The sequence below is a fragment of the Salvelinus fontinalis genome, chromosome 32, assembly GCF_029448725.1.
Source record: "Salvelinus fontinalis isolate EN_2023a chromosome 32, ASM2944872v1, whole genome shotgun sequence".
NCBI classification, from domain to species: domain Eukaryota; kingdom Metazoa; phylum Chordata; class Actinopteri; order Salmoniformes; family Salmonidae; genus Salvelinus; species Salvelinus fontinalis.
Window position 1 is genome coordinate 7,441,972 of NC_074696.1, and position 16,799 is coordinate 7,458,770.

General features: G+C 47.5%; 1 protein-coding gene across 1 annotated transcript in view; it reads right to left on the reverse strand.

Moving 5' to 3' along the window:
* LOC129830671 (sodium-dependent lysophosphatidylcholine symporter 1-B-like) overlaps positions 1-16,799 on the reverse strand; it is a 45,502-nt gene that overhangs the window by 15,541 nt on the left and 13,162 nt on the right. The window contains exons 4-7 of the mRNA XM_055893271.1: positions 4,722-4,845; positions 4,138-4,216; positions 3,220-3,413; positions 2,407-2,497 (exon numbers count right to left, since the gene is read on the reverse strand). Coding sequence (XP_055749246.1) covers positions 2,407-2,497; positions 3,220-3,413; positions 4,138-4,216; positions 4,722-4,845 — 488 coding nt within the window. The remainder of the gene's footprint in view (positions 1-2,406; positions 2,498-3,219; positions 3,414-4,137; positions 4,217-4,721; positions 4,846-16,799) is intronic.

Genomic DNA, 16,799 nt, shown 5'->3' on the forward strand with positions numbered 1-16,799 from the left:
TGCCTTGTTCAGGGGAACAGTGGGTTAACTGCCTTGTCCAGGGGAACAGTGTAACCCACTGTTAACTGCCTTGTTCAGGGGCAGAACGACAGATTTTTACTTTGTCAGCTCAGGGATTCGATCCAGCAACCTTTCGGGTTACTAGCTCTACACTCTAACCGCCAGGCCACCTGCCGCCCCTGCACTCTAACCGCCAGGCCACCTGCCGCCCCTGCACTCTAACCGCCAGGCCACCTGCCGCCCCTGCACTCTAACCGCCAGGCCACCTGCCGCCCCTGCACTCTAACCGCCAGGCCACCTGCCGCCCCTGCACTCTAACCGCCAGGCCACCTGCCGCCCCTGCACTCTAACCGCCAGGCCACCTGCCGCCCCTGCACTCTAACCGCCAGGCCACCTGCCGCCCCTGCACTCTAACCGCCAGGCCACCTGCCGCCCCTGCACTCTAACCGCCAGGCCACCTGCCGCCCCTGCACTCTAACCGCCAGGCCACCTGCCGCCCCTGCACTCTAACCGCCAGGCCACCTGCCGCCCCTGCACTCTAACCGCCAGGCCACCTGCCGCCCCTGCACTCTAACCGCCAGGCCACCTGCCGCCCCTGCACTCTAACCGCCAGGCCACCTGCCGCCCCTGCACTCTAACCGCCAGGCCACCTGCCGCCCCTGCACTCTAACCGCCAGGCCACCTGCCGCCCCTGCACTCTAACCGCCAGGCCACCTGCCGCCCCTGCACTCTAACCGCCAGGCCACCTGCCGCCCCTGCACTCTAACCGCCAGGCCACCTGCCGCCCCTGCACTCTAACCGCCAGGCCACCTGCCGCCCCTGCACTCTAACCGCCAGGCCACCTGCCGCCCCTGCACTCTAACCGCCAGGCCACCTGCCGCCCCTGCACTCTAACCGCCAGGCCACCTGCCGCCCCTGCACTCTAACCGCCAGGCCACCTGCCGCCCCTGCACTCTAACCGCCAGGCCACCTGCCGCCCCTGCACTCTAACCGCCAGGCCACCTGCCGCCCCTGCACTCTAACCGCCAGGCCACCTGCCGCCCCTGCACTCTAACCGCCAGGCCACCTGCCGCCCCTGCACTCTAACCGCCAGGCCACCTGCCGCCCCTGCACTCTAACCGCCAGGCCACCTGCCGCCCCTGCACTCTAACCGCCAGGCCACCTGCCGCCCCTGCACTCTAACCGCCAGGCCACCTGCCGCCCCTGCACTCTAACCGCCAGGCCACCTGCCGCCCCTGCACTCTAACCGCCAGGCCACCTGCCGCCCCTGCACTCTAACCGCCAGGCCACCTGCCGCCCCTGCACTCTAACCGCCAGGCCACCTGCCGCCCCTGCACTCTAACCGCCAGGCCACCTGCCGCCCCTGCACTCTAACCGCCAGGCCACCTGCCGCCCCTGCACTCTAACCGCCAGGCCACCTGCCGCCCCTGCACTCTAACCGCCAGGCCACCTGCCGCCCCTGCACTCTAACCGCCAGGCCACCTGCCGCCCCTGCACTCTAACCGCCAGGCCACCTGCCGCCCCTGCACTCTAACCGCCAGGCCACCTGCCGCCCCTGCACTCTAACCGCCAGGCCACCTGCCGCCCCTGCACTCTAACCGCCAGGCCACCTGCCGCCCCTGCACTCTAACCGCCAGGCCACCTGCCGCCCCTGCACTCTAACCGCCAGGCCACCTGCCGCCCCTGCACTCTAACCGCCAGGCCACCTGCCGCCCCTACACTCTAACCGCCAGGCCACCTGCCGCCCCTACACTCTAACCGCCAGGCCACCTGCCGCCCCTACACTCTAACCGCCAGGCCACCTGCCGCCCCTACACTCTAACCGCCAGGCCACCTGCCGCCCCTACACTCTAACCGCCAGGCCACCTGCCGCCCCTACACTCTAACCGCCAGGCCACCTGCCGCCCCTACACTCTAACCGCCAGGCCACCTGCCGCCCCTACACTCTAACCGCCAGGCCACCTGCCGCCCCTGCACTCTAACCGCCAGGCCACCTGCCGCCCCTGCACTCTAACCGCCAGGCCACCTGCCGCCCCTGCACTCTAACCGCCAGGCCACCTGCCGCCCCATTTGACCAGTACGTTTCCTAGTAAACCCTCATTAGGTCATCTGTTAGAGCATCAAGCCACCAGGGTCACAGCCCATAGTCATACGAGACAGAAACAGCATACTGCGTCAGCATCACAACACAACTGTAGATCTCAATAAAAGTCCACGAGGGAGTGGGCTTGTTGAGAAGACTGGCAGGACGTTGGGGAATCCCCCCACCCACCCACACACACACATCATTATCCAATAGGTACATTGAAATGAATGACCTAAAGTGAACCCATAAGAGCACTGAAATAGCAATAGGGAAGTGTTGATTTGAGGCATTGGTAGATAAGATGGTCATCCTGCCTTCACCTTTCTTCTCCTTGACTCCGAAGAACAGCACCACAGCACAAAGCACGTAGATGGAACAGATGGCACCAGAGGCTATCATGTAAGCTGTTTTCTGTGACAGAGGAGAGAGACAGGTTAGTGGACTATAGTAACTAAAACACAGGAGAGAGAGACAGGTTAGTGGACTATAGTAACTAAAACACAGGAGAGAGAGACAGGTTAGTGGACTATAGTAACTAAAAACAGGAGAGAGAGACAGGTTAGTGGACTATAGTAACTAAAAACAGGAGAGAGAGACAGGTTAGTGGACTATAGTAACTAAAAACAGGAGAGAGAGACAGGTTAGTGGACTATAGTAACTAAAAACAGGAGAGAGACAGGTTAGTGGACTATAGTAACTAAAAACAGGAGAGAGAGACAGGTTAGGGGACTATAGTAACTAAAACACAGGAGAGAGAGACAGGTTAGTGGACTATAGTAACTAAAAACAGGAGAGAGAGACAGGTTAGTGGACTATAGTAACTAAAAACAGGAGAGAGAGACAGGTTAGTGGACTATAGTAACTAAAAACAGGAGAGAGAGACAGGTTAGTGGACTATAGTAACTAAAAACAGGAGAGAGACAGGTTAGTGGACTATAGTAACTAAAAACAGGAGAGAGAGACAGGTTAGGGGACTATAGTAACCTACTACAGTACGTCTGGTATAACTAACACAGCACAACATACACTAGCTTTATCGTAAAGTCTAAAATGATCTGTATTTGTGAGCTCAGTCATCTTCATGAAGATACAAATATTTAGACGAGAGGTTAGGATACGGTCTACCGGCGTACCGTCTGGTCCAGGGTGATGCCGGGAGAGAGGACCGTGGTGTTAACTTCCTGTCCCAGCAGCAGGAAGGAGGAGTTCAGCCCCTCTGTTGTTACATTGTCGCCGGGGGCCAGGATACAGGGGGGGTTGGCCATGCCCACAATCTGACCCTGGACGGCTGTGCCAATCACAGTACCCAGAACCTCCACCGTCATTCCTGATTGGACGAGAGGAAAGAAGCATACAGATGACACAAACCAACCAATGATCATCTTTCCATTTTGTCCAAACAAAAACCAACCAACGATCCTATGGGTGATCCTCTGTAGCTCAGTTGGTAGTCGGTGCTTGTAAAAACGCCAAGATGGTGGGTTTGATTCCCGGAACCACCCATATGTAAAACCTTTGCATGGATGGCTAAGTAGCTTTAGATAAAATAGTATTATAAAACGGAATGTTTATACTGTGTATTATTGATTAAGTTGTTTGTGTCCTAATATCCAAAATGCATAGACTAACTTACCACTATCGATAATTCAATGTGATACTGTTTGATGTCGATATGAGCAAGGCATATCGTAACAGTTTATCCTAGCTGTTAACCCACACACGTTCCTGTAGGGACAACTCTCGGACTCAACATACAGAATAGCCTGCAGATGGGGTTTGTCATCGTATTGACACTGGTTAGGCTGGTTAGAGGCTTCCTGTCCCAGAGAAGTCACACCCAGCGGGACAACCAATCAACAGTTGTCAACACCGTTGTAGTATTATTTATGAACATGATGATATCATTCTTTTTTTAAATAAATGCAATTGATAAATAATGGGATACAGATTGTCCATAATCGGTGCCCATCACTACTACCTAGAATGAAGTAATCTATTTGGTCACGTATACTAAGTAGTGAGTTGTGTGTCCATGCATAAAGGGGACTTACTGTAAGCAGTGGCAGAGTCCCTCTCCTTCTGGTCTTCACTGATGAACATGGTGAGAGCCGAGTAGGGCACATGGAAACACTAGAGAGTGAGAGACAGAGAGAGAGACAGAGAGAGAGACAGAGAGAGAGACAGAGAGAGAGACAGAGAGAGAGACAGAGAGAGAGACAGAGAGAGAGACAGAGAGAGAGACAGAGAGAGAGACAGAGAGAGAGACAGAGAGAGAGACAGAGAGAGAGACAGAGAGAGAGACAGAGAGAGAGACAGAGAGAGAGACAGAGAGAGAGACAGAGAGAGAGACAGAGAGAGAGACAGAGAGAGAGACAGAGAGAGAGACAGAGAGAGAGACAGAGAGAGAGACAGAGAGAGAGACAGAGAGAGAGACAGAGAGAGAGAGAATGTTATGAGACATTAAAATGTATCCTAATTAGTTTTTTTTTTTTACTGATTGTACTGGGTTTGTGTTCTATACATCTGGTGCAGCTCTTTTAGGTCTTCTGGTGGATGTGTGTGTGTGTGTGTGTGTGTGTGTGAACTTCCCCAACCGCTACTCTACCAGAACGGCGTTGCAGACTACAGTACTCACAGTTTGGAGGGTCTGGAAGAGGCAGTAGAAGACCAGGTACCAGATGATCTTCCCATTCTCAATCTCAGGAACATACCAGATGAGGAAGTAGCTGACCACAGCTAAAGGAGTGGAGAACAGGATCCTACAGGGATGGAGAGAGTCAGAGGTCAGTCAGTCTGCGTCTCACATCGTCACAGAGCAGTAGCCAGTGTGTGAAGAGGACAGTCATTTCCTAATGATGAATTAGCTGTAGTCCTCACAGTGCGTTAACAGCATTCTGGGTTAGTAAATTAACCATTACATTTTACACTTAGGTCTCTCGAAGTACTCGCTAAAGCCAAGCGAGGATTACAGAGCAACAACAAAAAAAAATATCAGCATTCAAGAAGTCTGAAACTAAGTGTTGGACGCCTCAATTTTTCTGGAAGCAAAAAGCACCTTGATGAGAACGGGTCCGTTTCAACAGTCTAGAAGTACGCCACCGCGTCTCCTTCACTAGCACTGATCTGATATAGGCCTAGCTTTAAGGACGGGTCCATTTCAATAGTCTAGAAGTACGCCACCGCGTCTCCTTCACTAGCACTGATCTGATATAGGCCCAGCTTTAAGGACGGGTCCATTTCAATAGTCTAGAGACACTTCACCTCCACTGATATAGGAGACAAGGACAGACGAGAGGAAGCCATGTCAGACTACTGAACTGCACCTAATTCTGTCTGTTGTTCCTCACTAGTACACAAGGGGGCGGCAGGTAGCCTACTGGTTAGATGGTGAAGGTTGCTGGATCGAATCCCTGAGCTGACAAGGTAAAAATCTGTCGTTCTGCCCCCTGAACAAGGCAGTTAACCCACTGTTCCTAGACCGTCATTGTAAAATAAGAATTTGTTCTTAACTGACTTGCCTCGTTAAAATAAAAAGTTTAAATTAAAATACATTTTTAAAAACGAGGAAGACAGTCCTACAGGTCCTTGGAAAACGATCAGCTGTCACTCAACTCTGTTTCTTCACCACTGTCAGTAAGAGGAATGACATCACTGTAACCGTCATGTGTTATGAAAGGGCTGTGTGAGAAGTGTCAGACAGATGAAGGATAGCAACATAACTCCTCTTACTTTCCATGGCCACACCCCCTCTACATTCTCCCTCACTTTCCGTCTCATGTCCACACCCACTCAGATACTCCCCTACACAAACCCCCTCTTCTCTCGTGCTATAGACAGATCGTCACAGACACTCCCCCCCCCCGTGTCACACTTTCCCTTGGCACTCCAGACCATGGTGATGTCATCCCTGCGTAAATGCGTCACTCAGGGAGAACGGAGGAATGTCTGTGTGTAACTTCCTGTCCCAGTTATGGACTTCCTGTGGCCTGACCGACACTCTCCAACAAAACGAGAGGGGGGCGTGGTGTGTATGTACCAGGGGAGTGTCGATCAGGCCACAGGAAGTCCATAACTGTGTGGCACGGGGGGGGGGGGGGGGGGGGGAGGGGGGGGGAGTGTCTGTGACGATCTGTCTATAGCACGAGAGAAGAGGGGGTTTGTGTAGGGGAGTATCTGAGTGGGTGTGGACATGAGACGGGAAGTGAGGGAGAATGTAGAGGGGGTGTGGCCATGGAAAGTAAGAGGTGGTATGTTGCTATCCTTCATACATATTAATTTCTGTCCATGTGGATCAGCATGAAGGGGAAAATGGAGTTGTTTCCCCGAGCAATAAACGGGCTGCATCATATCCGGTCATTGATTGGCTAAAGAGGATATGGTGGAAGCCACTAGATCTCAAAATCGCACACAGACAGGAAATGTCATATGGGAACACAATACGCCATCATGTACAACCTGATCTCGCCCAGTGTTGATGACAACAGTCCAGTCATGACAGTTGAGGCACGCCGGATTAAAATAAACCACAACACATTCCTTCAGAAGTAGATTTGTTTGGCTACTTCAGGTTCAGCCTGTTGGAGATGCCCTAAGTGGGTGTATCAAAAGTCCAAACATGTTTCCTCGTCTTGTTGTCTCCTTCGCTTAAATCAGCACTAATAAAAAAATCAAAGAAACTGCTCAGGTGAAAACTTTGTGTTTTCTTTCCTACCGTGTTATTTTAAGTATTACATTGTTTACTGCATTGTTTGGGGGTTAGGGCTTACAAGTGTGTGCATGTGACATTAAAACTTATTTTGGGATGTACTTTCACATCCACAGTAGAGTTGTCTCCTAAAAGCACTGGGCAGGTGCAAGCTGCATTTCCTAATGGGACCTAGTGGTCACCAAATCAAAATCAAATTTTATTTGTCACATGCGCCAACTACAGCAGGTGTAGTAGACCTTAGTGAAATGCTTACTTACAAGCCCTGAACTTTTATTTTTCTTAACTGCACTGTTGGTTAAGTAAAACAATAAAACAAATAATTAAAAAGCAGCAGTAAAATAACCAGGGAGCCTATATACAGGGTGTTACGGTACAGAGTCAATGTGGAGGCTATATACAGGGTGTTACGGTACAGAGTCAATGTGGAGGCTATATACAGGGGGTACCGGTACAGAGTCAATGTGGAGACTATATACAGGGGGTACCAGTACAGAGTCAATGTGGAGGCTATATACAGGGTGTTACGGTACAGAGTCAATGTGGAGGCTATATACAGGGTGTTACGGTACAGAGTCAATGTGGAGGCTATATACAGGGGGTACCGGTACAGAGTCAATGTGGAGGCTATATACAGGGGGTACCGGTACAGAGTCAATGTGGAGGCTATATACAGGGGTACCGGTACTGAGTCAATGTGGAGGCTATATACAGGGTGTTACGGTACAGAGTCAATGTGGAGGCTATATACAGGGTGTTACGGTACAGAGTCAATGTGGAGGCTATATACAGGGGGTACCGGTACAGAGTCAATGTGGAGGCTATATACAGGGTGTACCGGTACAGAGTCAATGTGGAGGCTATATACAGGGTGTTACGGTACAGAGTCAATGTGGAGGCTATATACAGGGTATTACGGTACAGAGTCAATGTGGAGGCTATATACAGGGTGTTACGGTACAGAGTCAATGTGGAGGCTATATACAGGGTATTACGGTACAGAGTCAATGTGGAGGCTATATACAGGGTGTTACGGTACAGAGTCAATGTGGAGGCTATATACAGGGGGTACCGGTACAGAGTCAATGTGGAGGCTATATACAGGGGGTAGCAGAGTCAGTATTTCAGAGTCAGTACAGAGTCAGTATTTCAGAGTAGTACCTGGGAATGGAGAAAATACTCAAGAGGAAGGTACTTTAGACAACAGATGCAACCACCCATAAAGAGTACAGAGCACACCCCACCAACTCATGCGTGTGATGTGATGTGATTTGTGACAGGGGGATTGTTGTGAAAATGATACACGAGAGGGAATGTGTCAGGGTGGTGTGATCTCCGGGACACAAGAGCAGATGGTGGTTTACATTTAGGAAGTGGCGTGACCAACCCACCAGGAATGTACTTTACACAATGCCTCGCCGGGAGCCTGGTTTAGCCTTTCTCCCCGCTCTCTGTGCCACATCAAAGCAACAGAGGGTAAAAAATCTCAGGGGAAACCAACCCAGGAAAGAATGTGTTGTGTGATAATTACGTTGTTTGCTCTGTAACCTGTTAGTTCATATCCCTCGACACTGTGATATATAGGACTAAAAAGGCAGAGACAATAAGAAGACCGTGGCAGAATAAATTCAACCACACCTTTGTTTCATTACAAAACCAGAGAGCAATCTCTGTCTGGTGAAGTCTACAAAATATATTGTAACTAACAGTTATATGACCAAGCATGTTAATGTTTCCCACATTTTGTTTAGACTATTTAACGCCTACATTTAGAACCATGGAGCGGTACCACAAGTCGCTCCGTCTCCACTAGTCCAACATCTCAAAATCATCTTTGCTTAGTCTAATACAACGACAACTAAAAAGAAACCAAAAACTATTTTAGTCAAATCAACGTAAACTAAATAGGATGTGGCTGACGATTGTACTGATTTGTGTGTGTGTGTGTGTGTGTAAAAACAACATGTTAACTCACCCTACTTGTTGAGAAACGCCAATGCTATCCTCTTTAATGCTGCCTAAATAGTCATACGCCCTTTTAGTTGTCTTAGGCTACCTGGCTAAAATGCATGCTCGCTAACCTAACTCAAATTCATGGACAACGTTAGCTAGTTAACATTATCCTACTACATATTGAACTTCCATCCTCTCAAGCCAGGGGCACAACAAGTTAGTTAGATCAGAATCGCTGTTATAACCATTGGCCAGTACAGATAATTAAGTAAAACCACAAGTCCAAATCCCCTTCTCCATGCATGGCCAATTCAGGAAAAGTCGAATTTAGCTAGCTAGCCAGCCACCAGAGGACAACACAGTGAGATGCAACAATTCAAGTTGTCAATGACATTTGGCTTCTGATGTGATTGGTGTGAAGCCAAAGCCAAGTTGGCTTCCCTTGACACTTTGTTTGGTGGGCCAGGACCATTCACAGCAGAGCTCATTCAGTTTAACTCAACACTGATTGGCTATTCATTTTTTATTTTTTTATCACAGGAGGCCAAATGCTCACTGGCTTCCCTTGCATTCAATGTCATGAGTGGCAACAATGTCACTCTTTGTCCAGACAGCATCAGATATATGCGCTACACATACTGAGACAGAGGGGCGCCGTTTCGTTCACTCCGATGCTATCGCCGGTGACATACATTCAGCCTCTTAGCAAATTGACATTTATGTAACATAGAAAGATCAATTATTGTGTTATTTTCTTTTTTCCTTGGCATCCACGGAAACACGCCACTGCGTCAAAAAAATAAAAATAAATAATCACTCGGCTCTGCCACGTTCCAAAACAAAAAGTCCCCGAACTGTCTGTGGTTTGGACCAGCGTTCGCTGTAGCCAAAGTCCTGTTTAATATCTGCCTAGAAAGTGTTTCGTCAACGGACTAAAATAACACTACATCTTTATTATGCAAATTAAAGACAAAAGTTAATGTATTAATTTCCAGTGTATGAAATTGGATTTTCTGAAGATTGTGAAATTTAGATCATAAAAAAAATATAATTAAGAGTCAGTTGAGTCATGAGACCATCTGCCAGTTCTGAACTGCTGTTAACAGACTTCACTTTTATACAACTGTGTTCTTTTATGATAACTTTAGCTCCAAACTCTGGATAAACCTGTGACATGGCAGGAGACTCTCAAAAGCAGCTAAAACATTTTTTTTTTAAATGTTCAAAATCAGCCTGAGTGCCCAGCCATACCCCATGTGTCTTCCAAATTAGAGCGACAATCTGGGAGGTGGAGATTTATATAAAAATAAAAAAATAATAAAAGTCTGGATGCTGTGCCAACTGCAAACCTGACTACCATAGCCCACCCATCTCACAGTAGAACTGAGCCTATAAACCTGACTACCATAGCCCACCCATCTCACAGTAGAACTGAGCCTATAAACCAGAAGCATATCCTACCCATCTCACAGTAGAACTGAGCCTATAAACCTGACTACCATAGCCCACCCATCTCACAGTAGAACTGAGCCTATAAACCAGAAGCATATCCTACCCATCTCACAGTAGAACTGAGCCTATAAACCAGAAGCATATCCTACCCATCTCACAGTAGAACTGAGCCTATAAACCAGACTACCATATCCTACCCATTTCACAGTAGAACTGAGCCTATAAACCAGAAGCACCCAGGAGTCAAATGACTTCCTCCCTCTGCTAAAATAGCCCCCCAGTGACTGAGGGAGTGGGGGGGGCGGGAGGGGGGGGTGTCAGTTATACTTATTTAAAGTCTAGTAACTATTAGGAGTTTGCTTAGCAAACACTTTGTAGCGACATGCTAAATCGTAATAAATAAAAAAACGGGAAGCAGTTAAACTCGTTTGTGAACGAAGCAGAGATAGTGACGATATGAAAACACATGGACTTTTATGACCTGTAATTATGATAGCAGAGCAGATGCTTGGTTACATTCAGGGAGTGGTGTGACCCAACCCACCAGTAATGTGCATAATGCCCTGTCGGGAGCCTGGTTCAGCCAATCTCTGCGCCACATCAAAGCAGCAGTGGTGCGTGGGTAATATCACCGGGGGAAGCCAAGCCAGGAAAATAAAAAAAGCCAACCGTGTTGTGATTATTGTGTCGTTTGCTCTATAACCTGTTAGTTCATATGCCCTCGACACTGTGATATAAAGGACTAAAAGGCAGAGACAATAAGAAGACCGTGGCATCAAACACTTGTAGCGACATGCTAATCATAATAAAAAGGGAAAAGGTTCAACTCATTTTGAATGAAGCACAGGATGTTGATGTTTACATACAACTGCCATGTGGGTGAAGACATCCAACGTCTGGTCTACAAGAAATTCTTCATACCTATTCTCAGTAACTATTAGTGTACACACACACACACACACACACACACACACATATATAATAAAGATTATTGGATCGATTAAATTGCAAAATCCTTTCTATTAAACATAGCTGGCAGGATAAGTGGAAATATGGCTTATAAAAGCTTAAAATGGGTGACCTCAGAAAACCAGACTGGAATTCCTGGTAATGTTAACCGTCAAGATGTTGAAGTAACCTGATAACCAAGATGTTGAAGTAATGTTGAAGAGTTGTGAAACCTGAGATGCACAAAAACTAAAAAAAAACAGTAAAATAGATGGCGTGCTCTTTGACACAGTAGTCGAGGCCTTGTTATTAAAAGCTATTAGGTGTTAGGAAATCGTGTATTAAATCTGAACTAAAATGTATGGGCTACTCCTACAGTAAATACTAGACGCGCTCTGGGAAGCGTCGCTGGGCCTAGTCGTTCAGTCGCAGCTTAGACTGGAACTCTGTGCTCAAGCCTTCGGCTCTTTTCCATGTCTCTTGAACTACAGTAACACCTTCAGATTCCTCAGCTACGCTTTAAAAATGCTACACAGACGCCTCTTATTGGTCCAGCCCACAACACACCACCAGTTTCAGCCAATCAGAGCTCCCCTACCCTCCCCCCCTCTCACAAACACTGAAGCGTAGAGCGCTCTACTCCCCTCCTCCTACTCTTTCCCTCTTCCTCTTTCCCTCTTCCTCTCAGCCCCACTGAAGCACGGCTCCTCAAGATTGACTTCTGTTCTGAACCAAACCCTCGATTGACTACATTAGTCACTCATCTACCCTCAAAACATTACCCCCCCCCTCCTCTCCTCTCAGTCAAAGTATGAGACCGATCCTCTCAACACCTAGCTAGGGCCTAACCCTTCGGACTGAACTTGAATCTTCCTCCGTTCTACCTCCTTTCCCCTCAGAATACGTTAGAATAAGAACGCCAGAGAAATGAAGGAAACAGATTATCAAGCTGCATCCTGCCCCGACCAGAGTCACTGAATTCCACGGCATCTTCCGTCTACATGACTCGGGTTCCTCGGTGGGTTCAAAACGTCTCGTACAGAACTTACAGGATCAGGGTTGCCTAACCCTTTGCAAGTGTGCAGTTGTGTCTAAAAAAAACAAAACACTATTTTGCTCAAAATGTGTGTACTTAACTGCATTTATACTATAGGAGGATGTGGTACTCGTGTCCATCTGCCCACCTCCCCCACTGATGCAAGTGGACTAGTCAGCATTTGGAAAGCATTCAGTCACCCAGCCATCCATCCAGCTCTCAAGGATCTTCATGTTCCCTACTTGGACCGTCTCCCAAATGGCACCCAATCCATCCCTCTGGTCAATATGCACTATGTAGAACATGGGGTTCGAGTTGGGACTCAGCCTAGGTGGTACGGAGAGACACCTGGTGTTCTGGAACATCCTCTGAAGGGTTCCAGAATCCTACATGACCTACCAGAGGCACTGACAAACTAACACTGTACCTCGGTCACAGAGGGCGTTTGACTGGAATCAGACCTGCCTGCCCGTTAGGGAATGAGGACCTCTCGGTGTAGAGGCCTGAGTGTACGAGGGAGGGTGGAGTCATCAGTGTGGACTGGTGCAGGAATATAGATGAGGACCCAGTAAGGACACTAAGAACTTCATACAAGTGAATGACTCAGATTTTGGTTCAAATCTCCTATTTATTTTTTTAGAATGAAAAGTCACAGAAATGTGAAGTAGTCATGTCATGGTTTACATTCCTGAAGCCCACGATTGAAAAAGTCTCCATCTGTGACAGTGGGCCTGGTCATCAGATAGAACTGGATAATAATGCCATTTGTAAATGGCACTGATGCTGGAAAGTTGGGGACAGGACAGGGAGAGCTGTGATGCTGAGAGGAGGACAAAAGGAAGCCTTGCATGGTCACCTGGGGGGGGGGGGGGGGGCTATTCCACCAGGGTCAGTGACCTTGAATAAAAATGGTTTAAAGGCTCAACTACACAGAGACCCCCCCCCTCGGGGAAAAAGCACTGTCAGTCCTAATTCCGTAGAGAGGGGGTCAAAGAGCAGATGGACAAAACTACACACAGAGTTCCAGAGGGGTAAAGCAGGGACATTTCCCATGATGCAAACGTGAGGCAGAAATAGATACACCATTTTTTTTTTTAACTAAAATCTACTAAATATGATGAATTAATGAATGACTCACTCATGATAGATGGACAGTGTAACAACCAACTCGAGCTGCAGCCCCCCCCCCCCCCCAAAAAATAGCAGATACAGCGCCTTCGCAATGTATTCAGACCCCTTGACTTGTTCCCCTTTGTTACGTTACAGCCTTATTCTAAAATGGCTTAAATAAAACATTAATCTACACACCATACCCCATATTGACAAAGCGAAAGAGTTTATAATTGTTTTGCAAAAATAAATTTAAAAAAAACACTCGGCTACCTGGGGTGACAGGTAGCTTAGTGGTTAGAGCGTTGGGCCAGTAACCCGAAAGGTTGCTGTATCGAATCCCCGAGCTGACAAGGTCAAATAAATCTGTCGTGCTGCCCCCTGAACAAGGCAGTTAACCCACTGTTCCTAGGCCGTCATTGTAAACAAGAATTTGTTCTTAACTGACTTGCCTGGTTAAATTAAAAAGTAATATTAAAACACATTTTTAAAAAGATCCTTTGCTATGAGATTCGAAAATGGAGCTCAGGTGCATTCTGTTTCCATTGATCCCAGACCTGCTGTTTTCAACTCTTAATGATCGGCTATGAAAAGCCAACTGAGATTTATTCCTGATTATTATTTGACCATGCTTGTCATTTATGAACATTTTGAAAATCTTGGCTCTCTCTAATTTTCTCCTTCTCTCTTTCTCTCGGAGGACCTGAGCCCTAGGACCATACGTCGGGACTACCGGCCGTGGTGACTCCTTGCTGCCCCCAGTCCGCCTGGCCTTGCTGCTATTCCAGTTTCAACTCTTCTGCCTGCGGTTATGGAACCCCTACCTGTCCCAGACCTGCTGTTTTCAACTCTTAATGATCGGCTATGAAAAGCCAACTGAGATTTATTCCTGATTATTATTTGACCATGCTTGTCATTTATGAACATTTTGAAAATCTTGGCTCTCTCTAATTTTCTCCTTCTCTCTTTCTTTCTCTCGGAGGACCTGGGCCCTAGGACCATGCGTCGGGACTGCCGCCCGTGGTGACTCCTTGCTGTCCCCAGTCCGCCTGGCCTTGCTGCTATTCCAGTTTCAGCTGTTCTGCCTGCGGTTATGGAACCGCCACCTGTCCCAGACCTGTTGTTTTTCAACTCTTAATGATCAGCTATGAAAAGCCAACTGAAAAATTATTCATGATTATTATTTGACCATGCTTGTCACTTATGAACATTTTTGAACATCTTGGCATAGTTCTGTTATAATCTCCACCCGGCACAGCCAGAAGAGGACTGGCCACCCCTCATAGCCTGGTTCCTCTCTAGGTTTCTTCCTAGGTTTTGGCCTTTCTAGGGAGTTTTTCCTAGCCACCGTGCTTCTACACCTGCATTCTAGCTGTTTGGGGTTTTAGGCTGGGTTTCTGTACAGCACTTCGAGATATTATCTGATGTACGAAGGGCTATATAAAATAAAATTGATTGATTGATTGATCATCCTTGAGATGGAGTCCACCTGTGTCCACCTGTGGTAAATACAATTGTTTGGACATGATTTGGAAAGGCACACACCTGTCTATATAAAAGGTCCCCACAGTTGACAGTGCATGTCAGAGCAAAAACCAAGGCATGAGGTCAAAGGAACTGTCCGTAGAGCTCAGACAGGATTGTGTCGAGGCACCGATCTGGGTAAAGGGTACCAAAACATTTCTGCAGCATTGAAGATTCCCATAATCTTTACATGGAAGAAGTTTGGAACCACCAGGACTCTTCCTAGAGCTAGCTGCCCGGCCAAACTGAGCAATCAGGGGAGATGGTCACCTCCCTGAACAAGGCCCAAGAACCCTGTGGTCACTGACAGAGCTCCAGAGTTCCTCTGTGGAGATGGGAGACCTTTCCAGCAGGACAACCTGGAAAGAGTTACCATGAGTTACCACTTCTCAGTAAAAAAAAGGCACATGGCAGCCCACTTGAAGTTTGCCAAAAGGCACCTAAAGGACTCTCAGACCATGAGAAACAAGATTCTCTGGTCTGATGAAACCAAGATTGAACTCTTTGGCCTGAATGCTGAGCGTCATGTCTGAAGGAAACCTGGCACCATCCCCATGGTGGTGGCAGCATCATGCTGTGGGGATGTTTTTCAGTGGCAGGGATGGTGGCAGGATCGAGGCAAAGATGAACAGAGCAAAGTACAGAGAGATCCTGGATGAAAACCTGCTCCATAGCCCTCAGGACAACAGACTCAGGTGAAGGTTCACCTTCCAACAGGACAACGACTCTAAGCACACAGCCAAGACAATGCAGGAGTGGCTTCGGGACAAGTCCTTGAGTGGCCCAGCCAGAGCCCGGACTTGAACCCGATGGAACATCACTGGAGAGACCTGAAAATAGCTGTGTAGCAACACTCCCCATTCAACTTGACAAAGCTTGAGAAGATCTGCAGAGAAGAAAATGGGAGAAACTCCCCAAATACAGGTGTGCCAAGCTTGTAGCGTCACACCCAAGAAGACTCAAAGCTGTAGTCGCTGTCAAAATGTGCTTCAACAAAGTACTGAGTAAAGGGTCTGAATACTTCAGCAAACATTTCTAAAAACATGTTTTGGATTTGTCATTATGGGGTAGTGTGTGTAGATTGATGAGGATGTTTTATTTTAGAGTGAGGCTGTAACGTAACAAAAAATGTGGAGAAAGTCAAGGTCTGAATACTTTCCGAATGCACCGTATATCCCAAAAGAGACGTAAAACTCAGCCCTTTTAAAAAGGTTTAAAGAAAAAGCATGACATGTATGAAGGCTGTGTAGATTCACCAAGACCAGGAACTCGGTGGGAACCTCTTCTCTTTATTAACAAAGACTTAAATAAAAGCCTGACTGTTTGTTGTTTGAAGAGGTTTTGTTTTATTGTCTTCATTTTTGCCCTGTAGGAAATGTAGCTTATGTTTCAGAGAATGTTTAAAGATATCTTTTTACAGAAAGTAACATCTTTATAGCCGTGTGTGTGTGTGTGTGTGTATGTGTGTGTAAGTACTCTGAGCGGTAAACAACTGCAGTAACCCTTTCAGAGCCTCAGCTGAAATTTGAATGAAAATGTACTCAAATCGTACCAGGAGGTACACTTGCCCCAAAACACACCATCAGACAGTTACAACACAGGTCATAGTGAATGCATGCTATGAAATGGCCTAACCCCATCCATTTAGCACACATTCCCTATGGCCTAACCGTATCCAATTAGCACACATTCACTATGGCCTAACTATCCAATTAGCACACATTCCCTATGGTCTAACCCTATCCAATTAGCACACATTCACTATGGCCTAACCACATCCAATTAGCACACATTCACTATGGTCTAACCCCATCCAATTAGCACACATTCACTATGGTCTAACCCCATCCAATTAGCACACATTCCCTATGGTCTAACCCTATCCAATTAGCACACATCCCCTATGGCCTAACCCTATCCAATTAGCACACATTCCCTATGGCCTAACCCTATCCAATTAGCACACATTCCCTATGCCCTAACCC